Below are 25886 nucleotides of genomic sequence, written 5' to 3'. Positions count from 1 at the left end.
AGCATGGATTCTTGTCAGCACGGGCTCTTGTGCTAACAGTGCTTTCGTGAGTATCACCTCTCAGCTCAGTTCTGATGGAGGCTGGAGGATTCCATGCTGGACGTCCTGAAAAAAAAAAAAATTTTTTTTTTTAATATTTTAACCTTTTTTTTTTTCTTTAGTTTTATGTGTGCATGATTTGGCCTGCGTGGTTTAAAAAAAAAAAAGAAGGCTTTGGAATGAAAGACATGCAGGCACAGAGCCCTCCAGGAGGTTAAGAACATTCCTGGGTATTCTCTTTCAGATCTGTCTTTATTCATGCTTCCAGACGAAGATGGTGGAAAAATGTGGCTGTGCCCAGTACAGCCAGCCCCTTCCTCCAGCAGCCAATTACTGCAACTATCAACAGAACCCCAACTGGAGTGAGTGAGCCCACCTCCAGCCTTCTGCATCCCGGGAGGGAATCTGCTTGGCCCAGCTTCCCAGCGATGCTCTTGAGCCCCTGTCCTAATTGTCTTTTGCCTGAATGGGCGTTAAAGGCCCTTTCTATCACCAAGCCTGGCTTGGATTGTGCTTTTCAGTTATGGACTAAACGCTGCACTCTAGCCTGTACTAACAGCTAGCCAACACAATTAACTCTAAAAGGTACTGTTGCCACTGTTGACAGTACTCTTTCACAGAACAGAGAACCACGGTTCAGAATGATTAAGTCACTTACCTGGGACACACAGGCAGGAAGTTATAGAACTTGACCCAAGGGCTGCCTAACTCCCAACCCCAACTCATAGTAGTTTTTTGGGTTTTGTTTGTTTGTTTTGATTTTGGGTTTTTTGGTTTTTTGTTTTGTTTTGGTTTGGTTTTTTTGTTTTGTTTTGGTTTGGTTTTTTTTGTTTTGTTTTTTTTTTGTTTTGTTTTGTTTTGTTTTGTTTTTGAGACAATTGTTCTCTGTATAGCCCTGGCTGTACTAGAAGTCACTTTGTAGCCAGGCTGGCCTGGAACTTAGAGATCCACCCTGCCTCTGCTTCCTAGTGCTGGGATTAAAGGTGTGTACCACCACACTTGGCTTCCAACTCAAATCTTTAACCAGGAAATGATACCATTTTCTAACTCACAAACAAGAATTGGCTCCCTCCTCCCCCACCAAAATCTCCCAGCATTTGTAGAAGGTGCAGAAATACATAACTAGCAGGAGGTGATGGCGTCTCTACAGGTGACTCTAGGAAGGGCGCTGGGTTCCCAAAGTTTATACTTTGTTCTGCCCTGTCTCCAGTGTATTGCTACTACCAGCTGTACCAGGCCTTTGTCCGGGAAGAACTGGGCTGCCAATCAGTGTGCAAGCAAGCCTGCAGGTGAGTAGCCATGGAGGGTTGGGGCAGGCAGGGCTGTGCTAGGCCAGGGGCCTGTGTTCATTCTGTGGCCTTCTCCCCTAAGCTTTAAGGAATGGACGCTGACCACCAGCCTGGCACAGTGGCCATCTGAGGCTTCCGAGGTAAGCTCTAGACCCCACCCCCACCCCTGGAGCCCTTGGTGTCTTCCTGTATTCTACCATTGGGGGGGGGCATAGTAGAATGTACCCAGGTGGATAGGCCTACACTGCCAAGGCAAGCGAAGGGGGGGGGGGGGTGTATGACTGAGGAAGAGGGCAGTGGGTAGCCTTAGGCCCACTCTTTTCTTTCTCTGTCACAGAAGTGGTTGCTGAATGTTCTCACCTGGGACCAAGGCCAGCAAATAAACAAAAAGCTCAACAAGTAAGTTTGCTTCCACCTAGTTCCCTCTGCCTCTGTCTGCCACAGATTCTGGGCCCTTCGATTGCTTCCTTGTTGCCAAGCCCTCTCCTTTTCATTCACTCAATCGTTTAGTCAACAAATATTTACTGAGCTCCCATCATGAACCAGGCACTGCTCGGGCTTTTGTTTGGCCACGATCCACCATATGAAATACATTTTGCATTGTGGTCCGTTGGGTCTATAACCGGAATAAAGCATGCAACAGTGTTTCCTCATGAAGGACAAAGCACTTGGGCTGATTTTCAGATGACATGCGAGGCTCTGGCCAAACCAATTGTTTACAGTTGTCTTTCTGTGCCCTCTGGGGATCTGTTCCACGACTCTCCGTGAATACCAAAATTCCTGAAAGCCCAAGTCCTGTATGAGACATAGTACATGTTTGCATATGACCTACCGCATCCTCTCCTCCGTTTAAGTCATCTCTAGATTACTTGTCATGTTCAATGTGATGTAAATACTATGGAAATCACTTCCATATCGAATTGCTCAGGGAACTTGAAAAGAAACAAGTCTGTGCATGTTCAATCCGGATGTAATTATTTTTCATCTCAAAAAATTTCCTTCCCTGCTTGGTTGAACATATGTTTCCAGAACCGATAGACACAAGAGGGAAGGTGAGTTTCCATCCTAAATGGTCACCACACACTGATCTGATTGGTTAATACCTGTACCGTTTCAACTGGCAAACATTTTAGATATGCCTTTCAATATATTCTGATAGCTCTTCATCTCTGTTCTTTATGCTTTGGGGTTTGTGTTTGTTTGTTTGTTTTGAGAAAGGATCTTATGTAGCCCAAATTAGCTTCAGTGAATGACCTTGAACTCCTAATCCTTCTGTCTCTACCTACCAAGTACTGGCTTGCAGGCATAAGCTACCACGCTCAGCTTTGCCTAGTCTTCTCAGTTATGTAACATGTACTACCATAGCCCACTAAACTTGTAACTTCACACTCTGGCCATTACCATGTCCCAGCTTAGGATCTTCCCAAGTAAAAGCCGATTTGGTCTCCAACCCATAGCATCTCATTAAGGGCCAGGTGGTATGTGAGCTGTTGGAAGAAAATGGGGCGTTCAGGTGACCAAGCATACTCTCTAGTCCCCATGGGGTTTGCAGTGAAAAGATAAAGATAGAATTTGCCCATTGGTAATCCCAAAACTTTGGAGCCAAGGTAGGAGGGTTGAGAGTTCATGGCCAGCTTAGGCTACACCTCAAATAAATATAACAAATAAGAAACAACAATAAAAATAGAATGAACTGAGCATTTGCAATCAACTGTTGCAAACCAGTGACCCCTAGCCAAACCCAGCTCCGTAAACACAGTCCTTTATTTGCAGCTTTTCCGGAAAGATTAAATGTCCTGCAAACATGTGACTTCCATTCTTGCATCACATCAAATGGCTACAGAAGAGTGAAGTCTCAGAATGAGCGTGAACCTTCCAGTTCACCATTGTCCTATCAGGAGAGGGTATAGAATGGTAGTTGAGGGCATGGCCTTGGAGCCAAATGGGTCTGGCTTTGAACCAGCTCATTCAACAGTCAGTTATGCAATGAATGAACCCAATCTGTGTCTCAGTTTCCACGATGGTGTAGCAGAGGGATGATGAAAACACCGCTCCCTACCTCAGAGAGACATTGTGAGAATCTCATTCATTCATTCATTCATTCATTCATTCAAGGGTTTTTCAACAGTGTTTGGCAACACTGAAAATGCCTAATAGAAGCTAGATGCTATTATATTTATTATCACTATTGCCTTAGCCTAGACTTGCACCACCTACTGGTCTCCTATATGAGTCTGAGATTGAGATTTCAATCAAACAGTTACCAATGTCAAAATCTAATACAAGGGTGGCTGGGTGAACAATCCTCTGTGGGTGTGAAACAGTTGGATTTTTTGTTTGTTTTGGGTTTGTTTGTTTGTTTTCTGGTGAATGGGTGGCCAGAGACCCAAGCCTGTCTTACTCGGGGTTCCTATTGCTTCGACAAAACACCATGATCAAAAAAAGTAAATTGGGAAGGAAAGGGTTTATTTGGCTCACACTTCCACAATGCTGTTCATCACTGAAGGAAGTCAGGACAGGAATTCAAACAGGGAAAGATCCTGGAGGAAGAAACTGACACAGAGGCCATAAAGGGGTGCTGCTTAATGGCTTGCTTTCCTTGGCTTGCTCAGCCTGCTTTCTTATAGAATCCAGGACCACCAGCCCAGCGGTGGCACCACCCATCATGGGTTTGGCTTCCTCCCATTGATCAGTAATTGGGAAAATGCCTCACACCAGGACCTCATGGAGCCATTTCCTCAGCTGAGGTTCCTTCCCCTCTGATGACTCTAATGTGTGTCAGCTTGACACACAGAACCAGCCAGTGCAAAGCCCAGGTTGGAAAAGTACTCTGAGGCATAGAAAGAGAGCCAGGGAGCATGTTCTAACAGTCTGAGGAAGTTCAGAACATAGGCCATGGCAGGGGCTTAGACGGGAGGGAAATGATAGCCACACTGAGGAGCTAGCCACCTGGCAGGAAGCCAAGCCTTCCCACCCACCTGATTCCCACCTGTCTGAATTTCTGCAGAACTGACCTGGCTAAGCTCTTGATATTCTACAAAGACCTGAACCAAAGATCCATCATGGAGAGCCCAGCCAACAGTGTGAGTAGTCTGCCTGTCCAGCCTGTCCCCTGCCTGTTAACCCCATCTAGGAAAGCAGTCAGTTTGTAGGGTTCTGACCTGATGTAGGACGGATGCCAGAGGCCAACTGTGCCTCAAAGAGGAAGCCCAGAGTGAGAGGAGACAGGCCTGCTGCTGAGGCCAATTTGGAGAAGCCTCTCATCCCTCCTTTCTTGAGATAGAGTCTCACCAGGTATCCCAGACTAGCCTTGAACTGGCAATCTGCAGAAGGATCCTTCTGCCCCTGCCCCCTGAGTTCGGGGCTGTGGGCATGTGCCCCCACTCTTGGCTTGGGGAGGTCCCTCTTGAAGTCACAGCACAGTCTTCCTTGCAGATTGAGATGCTTCTGTCCAACTTCGGTGGACAGCTGGGCCTGTGGATGAGCTGTTCAGTCGTCTGCGTCATCGAAATCATAGAAGTCTTCTTCATCGACTTCTTCTCTATCATCGCCCGACACCAGTGGCAGAAAGCCAAAGATTGGTGGGCCCGTAGGCGGTCACCTCCCTCCCCCGAGACTCACGCCAGCCAGCAGGGCCAGGATAATCCAGCTCTGGATATAGATGATGGCCTGCCCACTTTCACCTCTGCAATGCGCCTGCCTCCAGCCCCAGGGCCCACAGTACCTGGCACGCCACCCCCCAGATACAACACCTTGCGCTTGGACAGTGCCTTTTCCTCCCAGCTCACAGACACTCAGTTGACTGATGAGTTCTGAGGCAGGATTGGAGGGACAATCATGGTCTGAGGAAACTCTCTTCCTGACACAGAAGGGCCCTCCTATCCCGGCTCTGGGCTTTTGATACATGACTTATAGCCTGCTGTGAACAGAACAGGGCCACGAAATCTGCAGAAGGATACTATGGGCCCTTCCCCAACACTCCTGACTTCCAGGATGAGCTACATTCTGTAGCCTGGACTCTGCAATTCTGAGCTAGAGAGCCAACAGTAACGGCCTGGGCCAACAGTGAGCTCTTCACGGGATCCTGAGAAAGAAGCGTGCTTCCAGAGCCCCAAGCTCAAGAGTTTACCCACAATACCCCTGGCCTAGGTTGCTGCCCAAGCACGTGATCTTGGGTAGCAAGGTTGGCCAGCCATTGCCTGGCATGTGTGACAGAAGAAATTACCACTGGCCTTGGATCCCAGCTGTTGGTTGCTAACCTAGTCATTGACATGGGGACAAGGTGTCCTCTCTGCCCTCAGACAGACATTTGGCCCAGAGCCAGAGAGCATGTTTGGAGAGGGCACAGTAGAGAGAGGCCAATGGGTGTGACAGGATGTCCCTACTCTGGCATCAGGGTGGGGCAGGAGAGAAAGGCCAGTTAAAGGGCATAGCTAGACACTCCTGACAAATAGTACTCCCATGATCTCAATTCAAGAGTGAAATACTGGGAGCTGTGTTAAGCACGTACATAAGTCCCCTGAGGGCATAACATTCTTTCTTTGAGCTGAATATGTATGTGTGAGAATATGTGTGTGTGAGTATGTGAGTATGTATGTATGTGTTCATAATTTTTATATAGCTAATATATACGTGTATATCAAAAAGAGAATATTTTGTGACTTGTGAAGATTACATGTGATTCAAATGTTAGTGTCTATAAATAAAGTTTTATTGATACATGGCTATGCCAATTTATTTATACTTTGTTCGTGGCTGCTATGAATTAACACATTAAACATTAAAACATTGGCCTTTTCAATAAATAATTTGCTGGCTCCTGAGTCAATTAATCTAAAAGGTGCAGAAACTAAGGTAGGTTATTTGCTCAAGATGGCATAGCCAGGAAGCTACAGATGTGAGATTTGAATCCAAGTAGTTTGACTTGCTGGCATGAGTATTGTCATTCCCTTATCCTGAACGCAACCCCTGCATGCATCAAGAATGAAGCTGATGTCACTTGGAGTGCAAAGACAGGGAGGCTTAGCACACAGGATCTAGACTAGAAGAAGATCCTTTGTGCACAGATCAGAAGGACCTGCAATTGGAGACTCGCTGACACACTGAGACAGAGACTGATGGAATTCAGCATCCTCATGAAACAGAGGCTTCGGGGACCCTACGTGAGCTAATGACACAGGTTCCACACCATGCCTGTTCCTGTATTCGCCACTTCTGCCCCATGTGGGGATGCTACTGATTCTCAGAGGGTCCGCTAACAGGAAGGAGGTCATGATGACTCCAGGTGACATGGCCCTCCCCTGGGGGCGTGGGCTGCTGCAGGAAAGTATCACGGGCATAAGCCTGGCCGGGCTCCTGGTGGCTTCCACTGGTGCTGACAGGGAGCACACAGCAGATGCTCACTCGGGCACCGCTCAAGGAAGAGCTGGGGACTGTGCCTTCAGATTCGTGGAACTGGCCAGCCTTGGCTTGATGTCACCCAGCAGGAACACTCCCAGCAAGGCTGAAGTTGCTGCTGGGTGTGTCAAAGGTGAGACCGGCAGCAGCTGGCTTAATTGTGCTCTGGTAGATGGGCGTGCGCACCTCCTGGCTCCAGCCATCTCCACGCCTGCTTGACTCCTGCCGCGGCGCCTCTTCTCCTTTTCCATTCACCTTTCCAGGACAGGTGCAAAAGTCACCACCTCTGCCAAGCTTTCCCTGGTCCCACGAAGTTGAAGGTTTTACCATTACACGCCGCTCACCCCCTGGTATGAGTTTTTCATCCGCTTGTGTCTCTCATTAGACCGTGAACTCCATGAAGACAGGGATCATGTCTTCCCTCTTTGTACCCAGACTGAGATAGGACTGAACACAGAGTTTAATTGTACGAAGCTTCTATAATAATTGGGCTGGCAAGGTGGCTCAGTGGTAAAAGGAGCTTGCAGCCGAGCTAATAATCTGGGTTTGATCCCCGGAATACACATCTAGAAGGAGAGAAACAGCTCGCTCAAGTTTCGTCTGACCTCCACTGTTCACCACTGCATGCTTGCCCATACTAAACAAACAGGTGTAATTAAACAAACAAACAAACAAACAAACAGTAAGAATGGCACAGTTTTTCAGCTCTTATTGTTTCCTGGGGATTCTGCTCAGTGCCTCCCCTACATCAGCTTCCGTCATGCTGGTCCCTAGGATACGCTTGCGAATAAGAAACAGAGCACAGCAATTTCTCCTCTAACCACGCAGCTGGTACTTCATGAGTGCCACCCAATAGTAGAGCCTGTGGGTTTAGCCACCAGCCACCCTGCAGACTGCCTTTCACTTTGGAAGCTTCCCCCGAGAGGCCAAGCTTATCTGCCCCTGAAAAAAAAATCACTGGTCCCCTGGCTTTATGTCCAGAGGCCTTCCTATATCCAGACAACGAGGAAGACAACCCCACGACCCATAGAGCATCTCCTAATGATTCAGAGACTCCCTGGGAACCTGCATCCCAAAAGGTGGTATCAAATAAAAACTTTTCCAGTCTGGAAATATAGCTTGGTTGGTAGAGCATTTGCTAGCATGTAAAAACCCCTGGGTTCAGTTCCTCGTACTGCTTAAGCCTGGGATGAAGGTACATAATTAGAGCCCCAGCCACACTCAGCCAGATGGTAAATTCAAGGTCAGCCTGAAATACATGAGCTTCTGTCTCAAAAAAAAAAAAAAAAAGTTTTAAGACCCAAGCTTGTCTGAGGTTGAAACTCAGGAGAGAGGTCCAGGTCAGACACAGGAGGCATGACTGATGTGGGAGCCAAGAGTGTGAACTGGGCAGGGGCAACAGGGGGGTGCTGGAGAAATGGATCAGCAGTTAAGAGCACTGGATATTATTCCAGAGGGTCCTGGTTCAATTCCCAGCACCCACACGGCAGCTTGCAACTCTGTAACTCCAGTTCAGGGGAATCTGACACCCTCACACAGACATGCATGCAGGCAAAATAAAATAAATTATTTTTCTAAAAGTGTGAACTGGGTCACCATGGAGGAAAACGGGCACTTCCTCAGTCAGAAGGGGAAGAGAAGCAGCAGAAGAACACGGGACGTTTCCAGAAAAAAGGGCAAAGCAACCTAAGGCTCCGTACTCCCAAATGCTCTCCTCCTTTTCATCCCTACTCTGGGATACTGCAGAAGGATGTTTCCAGGCGACAAATGCGGCACATGATACTTCCCACCTAGACATTTCTTCATCACCTGGGCCAGGTTTCTGGACTCAATGTAGGGCAAGGATGCTAAGTGACAGGAGGGTTTCATTGCCGTGCCTGCCACACCCCGTTCTTTCACTTTCTCCACAAATTCTCCACTCATTCATTCATTCACCCATCAAGACGAGGTACAGATACTGCCAAGTCTTAGACAGTGAGCTTTTGACCTAGCAACCTGGAATATTACAGAATAAATAAACCATGCCGTTTCCAACTGTGCAAAACACAAATGCCAGTTTGGTGAAACTGGTGTTTAGCACTTTAATTCTGTTGACCACTTTGTGTGTGTGTGTGTGTGTGTGTGTGTGTGTGTGTGGTGCATGTGCAGAAGGCCCAGAGTTCGATGGCCAAGTGAGTTCCTCAGTTGCTTTTCATCTAATTTTTGAGATACGAGCCAAAATGGATAAATGGATAATGGAAATGTGGCATACATACACAGTGAAATTTTACTCAGCCATAAAGAAAATTGAAATTTGTAGGAAAACGGATGGAGCTTAAAGGTATCAGCTTAAGCATGGTAATCTGGGCTCAGAAGGACACAGTATGTTCATCTCATGTGGGGATCTCACCTCTAACTGTTAAATTTGCGTCTTAAGGAGGGTAGGTGGACAAAGGCCAGGAATCTAGAGAGTGGTGCTTGGGGTTGGAGAAAAGGGAGCTAAAAGGCAGAGTTGGGGAAGACGAACCAACAAAATGAAAGGGGATAGCAGAGATGAAAGGGGCAGAGAGATCACCCAGGAACCTGTGACTTCACAAGCCAATTCAAAATGGAGCAGCTTCTGAAAGTGAGAGCTCATTTCGGTGCACGATTAGGGAGTGTGTTCCATCATGCTGAGGTGGTGAATGCCTGTAATCCCAGGGCTGGAGATCAACAGCCGAATAGCCAGACCCTGCCTCAAAGAAAGGAAAAACCATCATAGTAAGAGTCAGTCAGTGGCAGAACAGAGTGGCCAGTGCTGTGGGAAAAGAGACCCCAGGATGCTGTGGGGGAGGGGCAGGCCCAGGAGAAGGTGTTGGCTAAGAGAATCAGTTTTACTAGAGAAAAGATAATGTTTTCACTCACGGTTTCAGAGGCTGCCTTTCAAGGTTGATCCAAGGATCGGATGCTTTGGGCCTAAGGGAAGGCAGAGCATATGGGCTTGCAAGAGCAGACACCTCACTACGACAGACAAGAAACAGAGAGAGAGGGAGGGGCTTGGGACAAGTGACCTTTCTAAAGCACTCCAATGACCTCCTTTTGACAGTCAGGCCTCACCTCCTAGAATTTTCACTTTTACCCAAGTAGTGCAACCAGCTGGATACCAAGTTCTCACTCAACACATGAGCCTATAGAGGACATTTTTACCTTCAAAGTTTAGCAGTGAAACAATCATTCACTCAGATAAATAGATCCTGGAGCAGAATGTTCTGGACCACAGGAAATACCAGCACTGGCAACAATTACTGCCTTTTATGATAGAATATTATTCTGTCACTAAAAAGGAATGGGTCAGCAAGCAAAGGCACTTGACACCAAGCCGGAAGATGTGCGTTCAATCCTCAGGACCCACTTGGTAGAAGGAGGGGACTGTCTCCTGCACATTGTCCTCTGAGTTCCATAGGTGCCATGCTGATTGCCCTCCCTCACATAAAATGTAACCTGTAATGAAGTGCTTACATGGATGAACTTCAACTGAAAGAGCCAACCCACATAAAAGATCACCACAACTGTTCGTACTCACTTATATCAAAGACTCAAAAACTAAAATAAAATAGAAAAGGCAAATTCAGAGTCAGACAGATTGGCAGCTGCCAAGAGGAATGGGTGCTTACGGCAGTGGACTTAGGGTTCCTGCTCAGGGATGTGAAAAACATTTTGGAACTACACAGAGGCAGCATTTGTAGAGCACAGCGGCTGTGTGGGACAACTTCAAAAAGGTTGACTTTATAGAATGTGAATTTTACCCCAGTAAAAAAAATCAAAGTGAATTTAAGAATGGGCAAGAAGATGCATCTATAATCTTAGCACTTGGGAGGCAGGAAGATCACAAAGTTAGGCTGGGCTACACAGCAAAGCCCTACCTCAAGTGTATATATGCATGCACGCATGCATGTATGTATGTATGTATGTATGCATCTATGTATGTATGCATATATGTATATATATTTTAAAAGTGAGGGCTGGAGAGAGATAGCTCAGAGGTTAAGAAAACTTTTCTGCTCTTCCAGAGGACCCGAATTCAATTCCCAGTAACCACATAGTGGCTCAAAAACCACCTATAATGGGATTTGATGCCTTCTTCTGGCAGGCGGTGGGTGTACATGCAGATAGGGCATATATCTTTTTTAAAAAATAAAAAGTGAGGTGACTTAAAGAAAAACTACGAATGAGAGTGCGAACAAAATCAAGATGGCCCAATTGCAGAAGCCAAGAGAGTAGAAACTTGTGGGTGAATGAGGGGTGCAGAAACGCTCAGAGGATCAGAGGGCATGTGGACACTGGCTGGTGAGCGGCTGTTTCTTAGCCTGATTGGCATCACATGTAGGTGTGATTTTCCTATTAGACCACACGGAAATTTTCTATGCATTCTGCTATAGAGCATGAATTTGCACAACTTAAAAGATCTCGGGGACTAGAGATACAGCTCAGTCTGAAGAGTGCATGCCTTGCAAACGTGAGGGCTCGAGATTAACTCCCAGAACCCACGCAGAGAAGCCAAGCGAGGCGACCCATGCTTGTTACTCCAGCTCCAGGGAGGTAGAGACAGGCAGATCCCTGGGGTGCTCTGGCCAGTTAGGCTAGTGGACTTGGGGAGCTCCAGGCTAGTTAGAGACGCTGCCTCAAAACACGGTAGATGGCTTAAACAGAATGACACCAAAGGTTGGTCCTCTGGTCTCAGGTGCGCATGAAGATGTATACATGTACATATGTTTACCAGTGCACACCTGCAGACACAGAACACACACAGAGACATACACACCACAAACCACATACACATCTCAGAAAAGAAAGAAAATTAAGCGGCTGGTAATGCAGGCATTATGTGGGCCCCAAAAGCAGCCTGAACCCCTCAAGGCAGCTGGTAGTCGATGCAATTCCCTGAAGATAAAACACTTTCCATTTTCTGCCCCTCTCCTCCAGAGAAGCAGTCCAGAGAAATAGCTGTGTAGCCATCCTCTAGACCCTGGGAACATCTGCCTGTCCCAGCTCTGGCTTACACAAGCTTCCAGCGTACCCCAGCGAACTGAGAAACGATTCCAGCCCCTTCTGTCCCAAGGCAGGACCAGCCCAGGGTGGTGAGTGGCCTGGCCTGGCCGGATTCCTGAGACACGTGCTGTAATTGCAGGATAGCAACTAAAGGAGCCTCATTGTGCCCAGCTGGAGTCAAGGAGCAAGAAGAGCAGGTGAAACCAACCCAGTTGTTACTTTGCTCCGTTTCCCTCTCCCTCCTTCTGGAACATTCCCAGGGGAGTCTTCCCAACCTCTCCTCATAGCTCCAGCAAAACCTGCTAAGTGTTTGTTCGACAAACTCTGTTATCCTACAGCTCTGCTCGTTAACTACCTGGACTAGGGATGAACAGTTGCCTTTTGTTCTTTTTAACATTTTTCAAAAAAAAAAACAAAAAACAAAAAACCAACCTATTGCTTGTATCTACACAGAAGTAATAATGTAGTAGAGATCTGTTCTGAAAAATTACAAAAAAAAAAAAAAAAAAACAACCTAATTCATTTTGAATTTGGAAAACAATACATGCTATACTTTCTGGTTCCCATCACTGAAAAGTCCGTTGGTTCCTCACTGTGGGTACTGCTGGATGCAGATCCTCAGACACGGTGTCTCGGAAGTTTTACTCCCCCCTTCTCAGAACCCGTGCTTTCCGTCATGTTAGCTCCTTCCTCAGCATAGTCCCCCAACCTGTGTCAGGATGATTTCGTGGTACTAGCATGTGCACCTCTTAACATCCCAAAAGAAAAGGAGATCCTTTCCTTAAACAATTTCAAAACCCAAACTTACCCAGTATTCATGTGTTTGGGCCATTGGCCCTCTCCTGAATCAAACAGTGCAGCCGAGGGATGAAACCATGGCCCATCAGGCCTGGATTCCGCACTTATTTCTGAACCAAGGGAGCATGAGCTTTAAAGGCAACATCAAAAGAGAGTAGAGTAAGGAGCAATTGTCCAAGAGCCTCCAGCATTCAGCACAGCTAATAGATACACGTGATAGATAAAGAATGGGAAGTGGGAATAAAGCAGGAAGCAAAGGTCACTTTTATTCCATAATGGCAGCCTCCCCCCACCCCCAATACTATCATGTTGGCCCTCTTTCCATACCAGTCCAGCTTGGAGGAGCTCCCAAGCCAAGAACATGAAAGTGGCCAAGGTAAGAAAGCAAAGCACGTTGGTGTGGGAAAATGAGGCCGGCCATCCATGGCTCCCCGCCAGCCTTGGACAGTTCACTAGCAGGTCTCCATCAACCTTGGAGCAAATGTCTGAGGTCACCTTTAACTTTTACCTGCAGGTATTCATCCATAGTCAACATGCCCATCTGTACGTCCATCCATCTTTCTACTCACAGATCCATCCATGCATCCATCCGCAGACCTATTTATCCATCCATCCATCCATCCATCCATCCATCCATCCACTCACCCATTCAACTATCCACCTACTCACCCATATATATATATATATATATATCCATCTGCACATCCATTCATATGCATGTTCATACATTTATCCAGCCACCCACCTACCCAATAATTATCTTTTAAACTCTGAAGTTGTACTATCTAATTCAAATCCAAGTTACAGCCCTTACAGCTGTGTGGCTTTGGGCAAGCTATTTGATCAGTATATGACTCCAGTTATTGCTACATAACACTGTTTCAAGCCAGGTCTGGTGGCTCAGGCATCTAATACCCACTGCTCAGGAGGCTAAGCAGGAGGACCGCAATTTCAAGAAATGTCTGGACTGCAAAGTGAGTTTAAGGCCAATTTAGGTAACATCAAAGTGCTGTATTGAAAAAATAGGAGGAAGGAAGGAAGGAAGGGAGGAAGGGAGGGAGGGAGGGAGGGAGGGAGGAAGGAAGGAAGGAAGGAAGGAAGGAAGGAAGGAAGGAAGGAAGGAAAGGAAGAAGGGAGGAAGGAAAAAAGAGGGATGGGAATATAACTTCGTGGTAGAGCCCTTGCTTAGCAATCATGAGGCCCTAGGTCCAGTCCCAGCCCCTCAAAACCATAACCATAATTACAAACACATACACACAGATGATGAAAAGAAGGACGACGGTTACGGAGTTCTTTGCTGAGGGCAGGGCTCAGGAAGCATCACTGGCAGAGTCTTCTTTGTGTGTTCGGGAGAGGCGTGGCGGTGTTTGCAGGCTGATACGTGCACCTGTGAAGGCAGGTGTGCACGTGTCCACGTAGAAGCCAGAGGTGTTCCCATCTTGGGTGTTGTTCTCAGGTGGCACCTACCTGGTGGTGGTGGTGGGGTTGACAGTGGCTTTTTCTCATTGACTTGGGGCTCACCGATTAGGCTAAGCTAGCTGGCCAGTGAGTCCCAGAGAGCCACCTGCTTCTGCCTCCTCATTACTAAAATTATGGAGTACCATGCCTGAATTGTTACTTTTATTTTATGGGTCTGTGTGTGTGTGTGTGTGTGTGTGTCCATGTGTCTAGCATATGCACGTGTGTGCATAAGTGCTCCGGGACACACACCTGTGCGTATGTGTGAAAGCCAGAGGTCAATATCAGCTACTTTCCTCTGTTGCTCTGCACCTAATTTTTCAGACAGGGTCTCTTACTGAACCTCAGCTCAACTGTGGGCAATCTTGCTGACCAGGGCATCCCAGGATCTGCCTGTCCGAACCCTCCCCTCAGACCCCGGGGTTGCAAATATGTACCACCACACCCAGCTCTTTACATAGACACTGGGGGTCTGAACCCAGGCCTTCCTGCTTGTGCGGCAAACTCTGACACGGAGCATCTCCCAGCCCCACACCAGATACTGTGGCTCCGACTCAGGTCCTGCTGCTGGAGCGGCAAGCCCTTTACCAACTGAGCTGTTTCTTCAGCCCCTTGGCAGAACTTTTTAGTGTCGAGTTCCCATTGTTAACAGACACCTAATACACACCAGATGCCGGTAAAGCAACTTACAGGTTGTTTGGGGCAGGCCATTATGTTCTTTCTGTATTCTTACAGGCAGATTTTGGCTACGAGAACTGTTGGGGCCACAGTGTATTCTGAGACTTCCTGATTTGTGAGTTGGGGGTAGGGAGGGAGAGAGCAAGAAAGAAAGAGAGTGAGAAAGGAGAAGAAAGGAAGGAAGGAAGGAAGGAAGGAAGGAAGGAAGGAGGGAAGGAGGGAGGGAGGGAGGGGGAAGGAGGGAGGGAGGGAGGGAGGAAGGAAGGAAGGAAAAAAGGAAGGAATGAAGGAAGGAAAAAAGGAAGGAAGGAAGGAAGGAAAAAAGGAAAAAAGGAAGGAAGGAAAAAAGGAAAAAAGGAAGGAAGGAAGGAAGGAAGGAAGGAAGGAAAGAAATATCTTTAACTTAAAACAAAATAATAAAAGTATTTCTGGTGGAGATCTTGTTTCTCTTCTTTTACCAAACTAAATATCTGAGGAGCTTCACATCACATTACTTAAAACACTAAGGAATGGGCAGAAAATGCCCTCCCTCACTGGTGATCTTACAGAACCTCTTGGGAGCCAAAGCAATGTCCTCATCATTTTTTCCCTTGTGCCCCCTCATACTGGGGACACAGGACCATTTGGAAGTTTGGTAGTTGATTCTCCAGATGGAGAATTCAATTTTGCTTTCTGAACTATGACCTGAGGTCTTGGGACAGTGTCCCAGGCCTTTGAGTATGATGGCTATAGATTATCAGGTCAGAGAAGATAGCCAATAATCAGATTCAGCTTTGATGTGACCCTAAGTCTGAAAGGATGAACAGAATCCGAGATAGAAGGGTAACTCAATCCAGAATCACCTTATGGTGAGGGAGTGTCCAGCACAGTCAGTATCAAGGGTCAACCCAGGTCCCACTGGAGTCCAGATGAGTGGTTCTGCTGGCTTCAGGAGAAGGTTCTTACTCTACCTGTAAGCCCTCCTCCAGGTGGCTTTTGACTCTCTCAGAACCTCTCACCACCCCAATTTTGCTCTTTGAATCCCTGCTCCTTTGAACCTCTTGGCCTTTGATAACCTTCCCTTTTATTCTTGCTCACATCACCATCCACACACACACACACACACACACACACACACACACACACCCATCCCCATCAACCAGGACCCAGGTTCACTGGAGACTCTAGCCCTTACTGCCATGTTCTTTTTTCTTTTATTAAGCTTCTCAGGGGTAAGAGACACCCAGTTGATACTAGCTCTGGTAAATAAACACAGAGAAGATGTGGCCAGCTAAGTTAAATGTACAGATATATCTAGCTTTAAGAATCACATGAAAAGCCGGGTGGAGTGGCACATGCCTGTAATTCCAGCACTGTGGGGGGCAGGATCAGGCAGATCTCTGTGAGTTCAAGGCCATTCTGGTCTAAGAGCAAGTCCAGGAATGCCAAGGCTAGGCTACACAGAGAAACCCTGTCTCAAAAAACCAAAACCAAACCAAACCAAACCAACCAAACAAACATAAAGAATCATATGGACTAGGTGTTTGGAGAGCTATGGGATAGCATGGAATAATTCCCCCTCCCCAGTTCCTCTGCTTTTGCCTTTAGTCTGTCTCAGACCACGGCTCGCTAGAGAGTTTAAAAACCTGGCCCACACCCCAGTCCATACTTTCTTTCTTTTTTTTTTTTTTCATACTTTCATAATTCATTCATGTCAAAGAAAATGTGATCCTCCCTCCCAACATGCATTTATCAGATTCACCAAGGGATTCTAACTGGTCCCGTTGGGTCCTGCACCTGGCTGTGAATCAATCACAGGGATAAGGGAACGGGATACTATGATTGGCCACATCCCTGCCATATTCTCATTCTTATTCTAGGGTAGTTTCACCCGAGTCACATGGCTCCCCCAAAGAACAGTGGCCGAGCAAATAAGTGCAAGCCATCTGGAGCAAACTGGGCTTGCACTTCAGTGAGCCACTCAGACGGGAGACCTCACAAGTCTTTGCGTTCCTCAACTCCTCTGACTTTCACCCTCATTCCTCAGTGGGCATCTACTCCCAAGGCCTTCCCTGGAATGTGAGACACCCCCCATCCCTTCTCCTTCTGCCCTCTTTTCTCCCTCCCCTCCAACCTCGTGCTTGACATACTCTCAGCCCTGATAGCTCTCCCTCCTCCTTGGCTTCTTACTACTCCCAGACCCGAAGCCTAAACATGCCAGCTATTCTCCCAAGAGTTCCTCACCTTTCCACCCTCACAACTCCGGATCAGTACGAACAGGAGACTCTCTTCCTGCTAGTGCTCCCATCAGCCACTCTGGGAACAATCATACAACGGTGCCAACCAACCAGTCACTAATTCTGGCAACAGCAGCGACTTACTATCAGGCTTTTCAAACTTTTATATGACTCAGACCTGAAATGCAGGTTCTAATCTGTTAGATGAGGAGAGAGATGTGCAGTTCTAGCCAGCTTCTGAGTGAGGTCCATGCTGCCATGCTCAGAGAGGCATGGAGCAATAGGGCTTGGCACGCCTTCAGCACAGTGCTTTTTGAGCAGTCCTTTAGGGTACCGCCCACTAGAGGTACAATGTGCTGCAAAGACTATCGGTGTTCATCCACGGAGTGTCTGATCCGGTAGGTATCCTGGAGGATGCATAACCTTAACAAGTTCTAAGTGATTCTTATCTTTGGGGATGGTTGGGAAATAGAGTTTTGTCGTGTTATTTGGTTTCTGTGACTCACCAGCACCCAGAGCTCTCTACTGTTAGCACTAACCTTACCTAGCCTCCTTAACCCTCAGAAGGTAAGTTGACCCCCACCTGGTGGCGCAAACTCAGAGTGGTTGGCATGAACGTGCTAAGCCTGCCTGGAGAGAGATATCACTGCATCGGTAAAAATGGGAGCTGAGAGATAGCTCTGCTTACTTCACAAGCATGGTGACCTAAGTTCCAATTCCTAGCACTCACATAAAAAGCCAGATGTGACTGAACACACACACACACACACACACACACACACACCTGTAACTCCAGTGGAAACAGGAGGATCACTGGACATCTCTGATTAGCCAGCCTAACCCCCAAAATAGTGATGTGCTCCAAGTTCAGTGAGACGCTATCTTAAGGAAATTCGGTGGAGTGTGATAGAGGAAAATACCCAATATCCTCTTCTGGTCTCTCTGCTAATGCTCAAGGCACACACACACACACACACACACACACACTCACACTCACTCACTCACTTACACACACACAGTCACACACAGAGACATACACACAGACACACTCACAAACAAATGCATACACAACAAATAAATAAATAAATCTTTTTTAAAAAAATGTAACCTTTGAATAGAAAATAGAGTTAACTTCAGGATTCAGTATTCAAAAGGCAGACAAGGGAACTTAGCAAAAACTTTCCTTCTGTTCCTATTTCCCACTTCCCAGTCCTCTCCTATATTATTACAAAGACCAGAAATCATCAATGGTGTCAATAATTATAATCTATAACCCTCTCTATAATCCCCAGTACTCAGGAAGTGGAAACAGGAGGATTCCAAGTTCAAAGCCAGCCTAGGTATGTAGCAGAATACTATCTAAAAAAAAAAAAAAGAAAGAAAAAAAACAAACAACCAGCCAACAAATCAAACAACAACAACAACAAAACTAAAACAAAACAAAATGTTAAAAGCAATTGGCAAATTTGGGAATAAGCTGCTATTCATCTCAACCAGTCCTCGGTTTCTGAATGCTTGGGTGCTTGGGACTGGGTTAGCACACAGCATACATCCCTCCCTTGATCTTCACTGGTTATTTTCTTAGAGTAAGTATCCAGGAGTCTGTCAGAGAGTGTATACTTTCAGTGTTGAGGACCTTTGACTTCAAACTTCTCTCCATAAAGACTGCACATTCCTTCCACGCACCCGGACCCAATCAGGTTATCAGATTTCAGCAGGCACATAAAACGTGGCATTATCAGTTTAATCTGCATTTCTTTGGTAAGCAGAGAGGTTGGGACAAGTTTATTCCATAGGTATTATAAACAGTTTTCTTGGGAAATGACCACATAGCCTTTTCTCCTCTCTCTCTCTTTTTTTTTTTCACTCCCCTTTGACTTTTCAACTCCATAACGTAGCCTTTGCTCAGTTGCTCTTCTACTGAGCGTCTTCAGCAAGAGCTGCAGCATGAGCACAGACAGCTGAGCCCTTTCCAGTCACACCCTGTTGAATTCCCTGCCTCTGAGCATCATTAGCCAGGCTGTGCCCTTCTCCTGAGCATTGCAAACCAGGCCAGCCTGTTTAACGACTATTCAGGGCTGTTAGATTGAATTGGTTTTTGTTAAATCTAGCTCTTTTTACGGAATTCACATTGCTTAACAAACATACAAACAGCAACAACAACAAACCAGTTCTCACCAGGTAGCTTTAGCCGTCCTGGAACTCACTATATAAACCAGGCTGGCTTTAAATTCACAGAGATCCACCTGCCTCTGCCTCCCAGACCCTGAAACGAAAGGCACGTACCCTCATGCTCAGCTTAAAATTTACTATAAAACAGCTGAGGTTGTCTTTAGTCCTCTCCTTCCATACCCACCCAATTTTGTGTCATTAAAAAAAAAAATTCTTCAAAACAAGCTGTCCAAATATTCTTGGTCTTCTTCTGGAGGGTGGCGGGCTGGCAAACACAGTCATGGAGGGGGCAGAAGAGAGAGTGATGGGGACAGGGAAGGTTATTGCAGTATAGCTTCTCTCATGTGTGCCATCTAGATTTAAATGTAAGGGGCAAGCATAAGGGCCTAAGTTTGGCTCTTCAGGACCCACAGAAAAACACCAGTAAACTCAGTGTGAGAGGGTGGAAACCGGTAGACCTCCAGCCAGTGGGCCACCATGGCTGAGCAGAAGGCTCTGTCTCAAAAAACAAACTGGAGGAAGAGAGAGGAAAACTCCCAAGGTCGATATCTGACTTCCACATACATGCACAAACACAAACACATGCACAGCATCTGCCCCTGCACCCATACATACATGTATGTACACTGCACACACAAAATTTTAAAAACTTTATATAAACTTAAATTATATGAATAAGCTACATGCATGTAATATCTTAGTCGGTGTTCTATTCATGTGAAGGGACACCATGACCTTGGCAACTCTTATAAAGGACAACGTTTAACTGGGGCCGGCTTACAGTTTCAGAGGTTTAGTCCATTATCATCACGGAGGGAACCGTGGTGGCACTCAGGTGAGACGTGGTGCCGAAAAAGTAGCTTGCGAGTTCTACATCTGGATTCTCAGGCCCGGAGCCCAGCTTGAACCTTTGAAAGCTTGAAACCCTCCCCAGGTGGCACACTTCCTCCTCAAGGCCACACCCCCTACAACAAGGCCACATCTCCCAATCCCTGTCAAATACTGCCATTCCCTAATGACCAAGCATTCAAATACATGAGCCTATGGGAGGCTGCTCCCATTCAAACTGCCACATATAATTTATATTTTATAAATCACATTGAAACGAAACGAGATTATTTGGGGGAAGGGAGGGGATAAGAAGAAGAAGGAAAGGACATAAGAGAGAAAGTAACTGCGGTAAATATTAGCAGACCGCAATGATCTACGTGTAGGAAGAGGTCACAAAGCCCATTGACATGATAGTCATCAGTCACATCCTCTGTCGTGGAGGAAGCCCCTTCTCCCTGGTACTCCCTGAGTGTCTGTGGCGGTTCTCCCTGCCCCTCATCCTGAGAGAGCACACATCTTTTCACTTAGTGGGATATTTGGAAGGGTCTCAGTGAGCTGCCCAGGCTGAGCTTGAACTCACTCTGCCGCCCAGGCAGGACACCAGTCAGCTTGCAATCCTGCAGATTCTGCCTCTCAGGAAAGCTGATAGGAGAGGCCTGGACCACCATGGAAGTCACCTAGTGGAGGACATTGGTTTCCCCATCTTTGGCCAGGACAACATCCTTGAAGAAATTCTATAGGCGTGTGTTAGCATTTCTGTTCAATCAATCTCTAGAAGGGGAGTTCCAGGACTAAGGGGCGTGTACCTTTACCCTTATAGAATGCCTATTTTCCCAAACCCTCTCTAACACAGTGTTAAACTTTCTCAAGCCTTGTTTTGTGGCCTGAATGGGGTGAGGGCTTACATCTGCAAACACACACAAATCTACACCGGGATATTTGTAATAGTTTGATTTATAATTTCCAAACTGGAAGCAAAATCGAAAGCAATCCTTCCCTAGTTGAGAGGATAGAGAAGCTACACAACAGGACAGTGTTCAGAGCTGAAAAGGAGCATACTATCAAGCCATGAAAAAGACACGGAGGAAAACTCAGACACGTGCAGCAGAGTGAAAGAGACAGCCTTTCAACACTGCCACTGTGTGGCTCACTGGAAAGAGCAAAGCTATATGTCAACAGGAGAAGATAAATGTTGCCAGGGAATCTGGGGCAGGGGAGGGATGCCAGAGCACAGAGGGTTTTAACGGTGGTGAGAAGATGATGCTGCCGGGTCAATGGATACAGGTCATTCATTGCACTCTTGTCCTCAGGCACCGTCGGGTGAGAACGATGAAACACAGCTGTAGCCCCGTGCTGCTGAGTGAGGCGTTGGAGTGAAGGAATCCGTACTTACCGGAGACTGGACGCATGTGACAAATCCATGTCCCTTCCACTTATTTCTCTGCGAACTCAAAGCTACTCTGTAAAAATTATTCTCAAAGCCAGAAGGCGGTGGTGTATACCTTTGATCCCAGTACTCAGGCGGTAGAGGCAGCTGGATCTCTCAGTTCAAGGCTGGCCTGGCCTACAGAGTGAATTCCAGGACAGCCAGGGCTACACACACACACACACACACACACACACACACACACACAAACCTTATCACAAAAATAACAACAAAACAAACAAGCAATCAAAAAAACAAACAAACTGGGACCTCTTGATTATTTTGTTTGTTTGCTGCTGTTCTCAAAGTATTTTGTTTTTACTGTTTGTTTTATATCTCTCCGTTAAAATTTCCAAAAGGAAAATACTGAAAATATCCCCATTTTTCTTTCATTTCAAGCATGCTTTACAGATTTCAAGGATTTGTTTTAAGATTTTATTATGCTGGGACCTAATAATTGGGACATTTTCACGCAAGTATATAATGTATCTTGAACACATCCCCCTAAAAATCACAGTACTCCTTCATTTATTCTAAGCATTTTGTCCATTATGGATGAGGCTGGGTGCACTTTTGGTATTTAAAATTTGGTTGAATTTCCAATGAATTATTTTTTTTGTTTGTTTATTTTTATTTACTTATTTATTTATTTTTTACTTTGGATGGACAACATAGTACATAACTCCCTGATCCTCCTCATCTCTTTGTGGTTATTCGTCCTTCTCCATTGTCTTTCCTGGAGTCCCCTCTATTTTCCCTCTCCAAAAGCAATTCTCTGTGATTTGATCTTTAGTTCCCTCCACTCTAGGCTGTGTTCCTGACTTCATTCTTATTCTGCATCTTTTTTAAATTAATTTATTCATTTGACATCCCAATCATAGCCCCCTCCCTCATCTCCTGGTCCCACTCTCCCTCCCTCTTCCCCCCATCCCAGTCCCCTAGTCCTCAGAAACGGGGAGCACTTCTCCCTTACCAACTGACCCCAGACTATCAAGTCTCTTCAGAACTGCCTGCACCCTCTTCCTCTGTGGCCTGAGAAGGCCGCCTCACCCGGGAGAAGTGATCGAAGAGCAGGCAACAGAGTTCATGTCAGAGACAGACCCTGGTCCTCTTACTGGGTAACCTACAAGGAGACTGAGCTGCCTATTGACTGCATCTGAGCAGGGGGCCTGCTGAAGGAGTGACTGTGCGTGTATTCCCAAAGTGGAGCAAAAGTTTCGCTCTTCTCAATGCTGAGATGAGTTAATGTCAACATTCGTTAGGCCTTGATTGTAATGCAGGACACGTCAGCTACACTCAGGATCACACCTAGTGCTCACCTTGGTCCTGCCAGGTAAGTGCTCATCTTTTGTTTGTTTGTTTTTCGAGACAGGGTTTCTCTGTGTAGCCTTGGCTGTCCTGGACTCTCTTTGTAGACCAGGCTGGCCTCAGACTCACAGAGATACACCTGCCTCTGCCTTCCTGAGTGCTGGCATTACAAGAGTGCACCACCACACCCGGCTGTAAATACTGATCTTAATACCGTTGTACTGGCAAACAGGAAAAGAAAAGAGGCTGTGAGAACTTCGGTACCTTTATGTGTTACAGACCAACCAATCACTTCACCACTCTTGGCAGTGACTCATCTGCACAAAGCTCCAGGCATGGACCATCCAACCACAGCCACACGGCTAGCCCGACTGAGATCTCTCAGCACATCCAAAGCAGGTCACACCAGGCACGGTAGCACATGCCTTTAATTCCAGCACTCAGGAACCAGAGGCAGAGCCTACCCTTATTCATTCCAGCAGCCTGCTCTACATAGACAGTCTCAGGCCAGCCAGAGTCACATGGTGAGGTCATAGCTCAGAAACAACAACAAAAATCAGACAGGCCGGCCATCACCTATCCCTGGCTCACTCCTTGCTCTCCGCCGTGTATTCAGGAGTGACTTCCCAGTGGTTCCTGTGGCTCGGCTCCAGGACACCAGCTCTGATTAGGAAAGCACAGTTCTCATGCTACCTCCTATCATGTCTGCTGGGCCTGTGGCAATGTCCCAACCCCTGGTGTCCCAACACTCTTTTCTCTTCATCAGCCACCTCTGCAGGCATGGTTCCCTGAAGTTGGCTATAAATTTATTCACTAATGGTCTTATGACGGGGCTGTTGCTGTAGCTTAGTTGGAGAGTGCTTGCCTGGCATGCATGGAGCCCCTGGGTTCGATCGCCAGCAACCCACAAAACAGGGTGGTGCCTATCTGTAATCCCAGCAGACATGGGAAGGTGGAAACAAAGTATCAGAAGTTCAAGATCATCCTTGGCTACATAGTGAGCTCAAGGCCAGCCTGGGTAACATGTGACCCTGTCTCAAAATAGTAACTGACAGGCACCAGGCAGGAGATAAAAACACTCAGGAGTGTGCTTAACATGTGCTTGACTCTCCACACCTGTATTGTGAATAAATGGATGAATTAATGGATGGATGGATGGATGGATGGATGGATGGATGGATGGATGGATGGACAGATGGATGAAAACTGCCTATGCTCTGTAGCTCATAGACTAGAAGACAAGTCAGTAGACAGAATTCCAGATGAGGAGCTCCAGCATCTGCAGGCAAATATTGCTAAGACAACACCTTTGGGCTTTATGAGGGAAACCTTCCTGGAACTCTTCCCGGAAGAAGCAGGTCTTGAGCTGGAGCCGGAGGCCAAGAAAGGGAAGAGGACAAAGAGACAGCAGGTTTCTGAAGAGTAGAAAGCGTAGTAAACAGGGCTTACGACAGTCTAGGAAACTCAGGAGTCCCTGCAAGGTACACGGAGCTTAGAGCCGACTGAGAGCCAGGGCTCACTGTTGGCAAACAAGTCCAGCCAAAGAAGTGAAGGCTGGGCACAGGAGTTCATGCTGGTAATCCCAGCACCGGGGCAATGGAAGCAGGAGGTATGCGTTCAAGACCAGCCTGGGTTGTATACTGAGAATGTTAGAAAAAAGGAAAGAGAAGGAGGAAAGGGAGAAGGTAAAAGAAAAACAGGGGATTGATGAGAGCCTGGGGACATGGTCCCGTCAGGCTCTGAGTTCCTGAGCTCAAGTCCCAGCACCCACATAAAAAGCTGGGTGTGGTGTGAGCACTTGCAACCCCAACATGGGAGGAAGACAGGAGGCTCCCTGGAGCTTGCTGGCCTGTTGACCTAGCTGAATCAGTGAACTTTAAAGTTAGCAAGTGTCCATGTCTCAAAAACAGTAAGAAAGAGAGTGAAGGGGGAGGAAAATCCATGTCATCCTCCACTGTCTGCATGCACGCAATTGCACACAAATGCGAGCACACGCTGTGCATACACACACAGAGTATGGAAAGCCACAGAGCAAGACACCGAGGTTGATCTCTGTCCTACACATGTGTGAGGGTACACAGGGGATGAGGAGAGAGAGAGACAGAGACAGAGAGAGGAGGCAGAGAAGAAGAGAAGGAGAAAGAGGAAGAAAGAGAAGGAGGAGGAGGAGGAGGAGGAGGAGGAGGAGGAGGAGGAGGAGGAGGAGGAGAAGCAATGACTAAAATATATCTATGGTCTCTACCAGAGACACAGATTGCTGGTGAAGTTTATGGGAAAGCAAAGCTTAAGTTTTTTTCAAGACAGGTGCCATGGTAGGCAAAATAAGGCCACCTGAAGCGTGGTCCCCAATAAGGACAGCTGGGTGTGTTAAAGGAGGTGCCATTGCTCCAGGTAAATCTGTGTCCTTCAACAATCATGACGATAAAAAAGAACATTCAGCACAAAGGGAAAGGCCTCATCGTGTTTGCCTGGCTCGAAGCTCCCTCCCTTCGCTGCTACTGACTCTTTAATAGGGCAAAGTGAAAGTACAGTAAATATAAACCTTTCCCTCATTCCTTTGCAGGGCAAAAAAATATTTAAACAGAGTGTAACCCATCTTAACAGCTAACATTGAACAAACACAGGCCTCCTTCTGTAAAGACAAGCAAACAGAGGAGGAGGATCAGACAATTTATAAAGCAGGGCAAAGGACACTAAATGAAAGAATTAGAGCAAATGTACCTGATACATCACCCTACTGCCCAGACAGCATTTAAGGGAGATGATCTAAACTGCAGTCTTCACAGATTGGAGACTACCGAATCCCTAAAGCAGTTCTTAACAAGAAAATATCCCACTAGGTGTGATGCACACCTTTAACCCCAGCACTGCGGAAATAGCAGCAAATGGATCTCTGTGAATTTGAGGCCAACCTGGTCTACAGAGCAAGTTCCAGGCTAGCCAGGGATACACAGTGAGACAGTGCCTGAAAGGCAATCCCTGACACATAAAAGCATTCTGGAAATGGGGCTTGTGGAACCCCAGGAGCAGCAGGTACAGTCAGTAGAGGATTAGTCAGTACAGACAAGTTGGTGAACTTAATGGATTTAAATTTTTCCTAAAATCCAGAGGAAAAAAGATAAGGGGGAGAAAAAGAGAAACAGATTAGAGGAATAAATGTGCTATCCCCGAAAGACCAGAGCAGGAGCACAGCAATGGCTCACGCGATTACAAGCGACCGCACAAGCTGGGAAGCCCTGATTTGCTGTCAGCACTGGGGTCGGCTTG

The 25886-nt window shown here is 46.7% G+C and overlaps 1 protein-coding gene across 1 annotated transcript in view; it reads left to right on the top strand.

Moving 5' to 3' along the window:
- The window catches only part of Scnn1g (sodium channel epithelial 1 subunit gamma), a 31874-nt gene extending 25738 nt beyond the window's left edge, over window positions 1-6136 (top strand). Inside the window, exons 8-13 of the mRNA XM_021640643.2 lie at window positions 284-401; window positions 1250-1328; window positions 1411-1468; window positions 1666-1727; window positions 4336-4411; window positions 4764-6136. Of these exons, the coding sequence (XP_021496318.1) occupies window positions 284-401; window positions 1250-1328; window positions 1411-1468; window positions 1666-1727; window positions 4336-4411; window positions 4764-5144 (774 nt within the window). The 3' untranslated portion in view covers window positions 5145-6136. The remainder of the gene's footprint in view (window positions 1-283; window positions 402-1249; window positions 1329-1410; window positions 1469-1665; window positions 1728-4335; window positions 4412-4763) is intronic.
- The last annotated feature ends 19750 nt before the right edge of the window (window positions 6137-25886 follow it).

The sequence above is a fragment of the Meriones unguiculatus genome, chromosome 14, assembly GCF_030254825.1.
Source record: "Meriones unguiculatus strain TT.TT164.6M chromosome 14, Bangor_MerUng_6.1, whole genome shotgun sequence".
In the NCBI taxonomy this organism is placed as follows: Eukaryota; Metazoa; Chordata; class Mammalia; order Rodentia; family Muridae; genus Meriones; species Meriones unguiculatus.
Note: the sequence above shows the minus strand (reverse complement) of the source record. Positions and strands in the feature narration are given on the sequence as shown.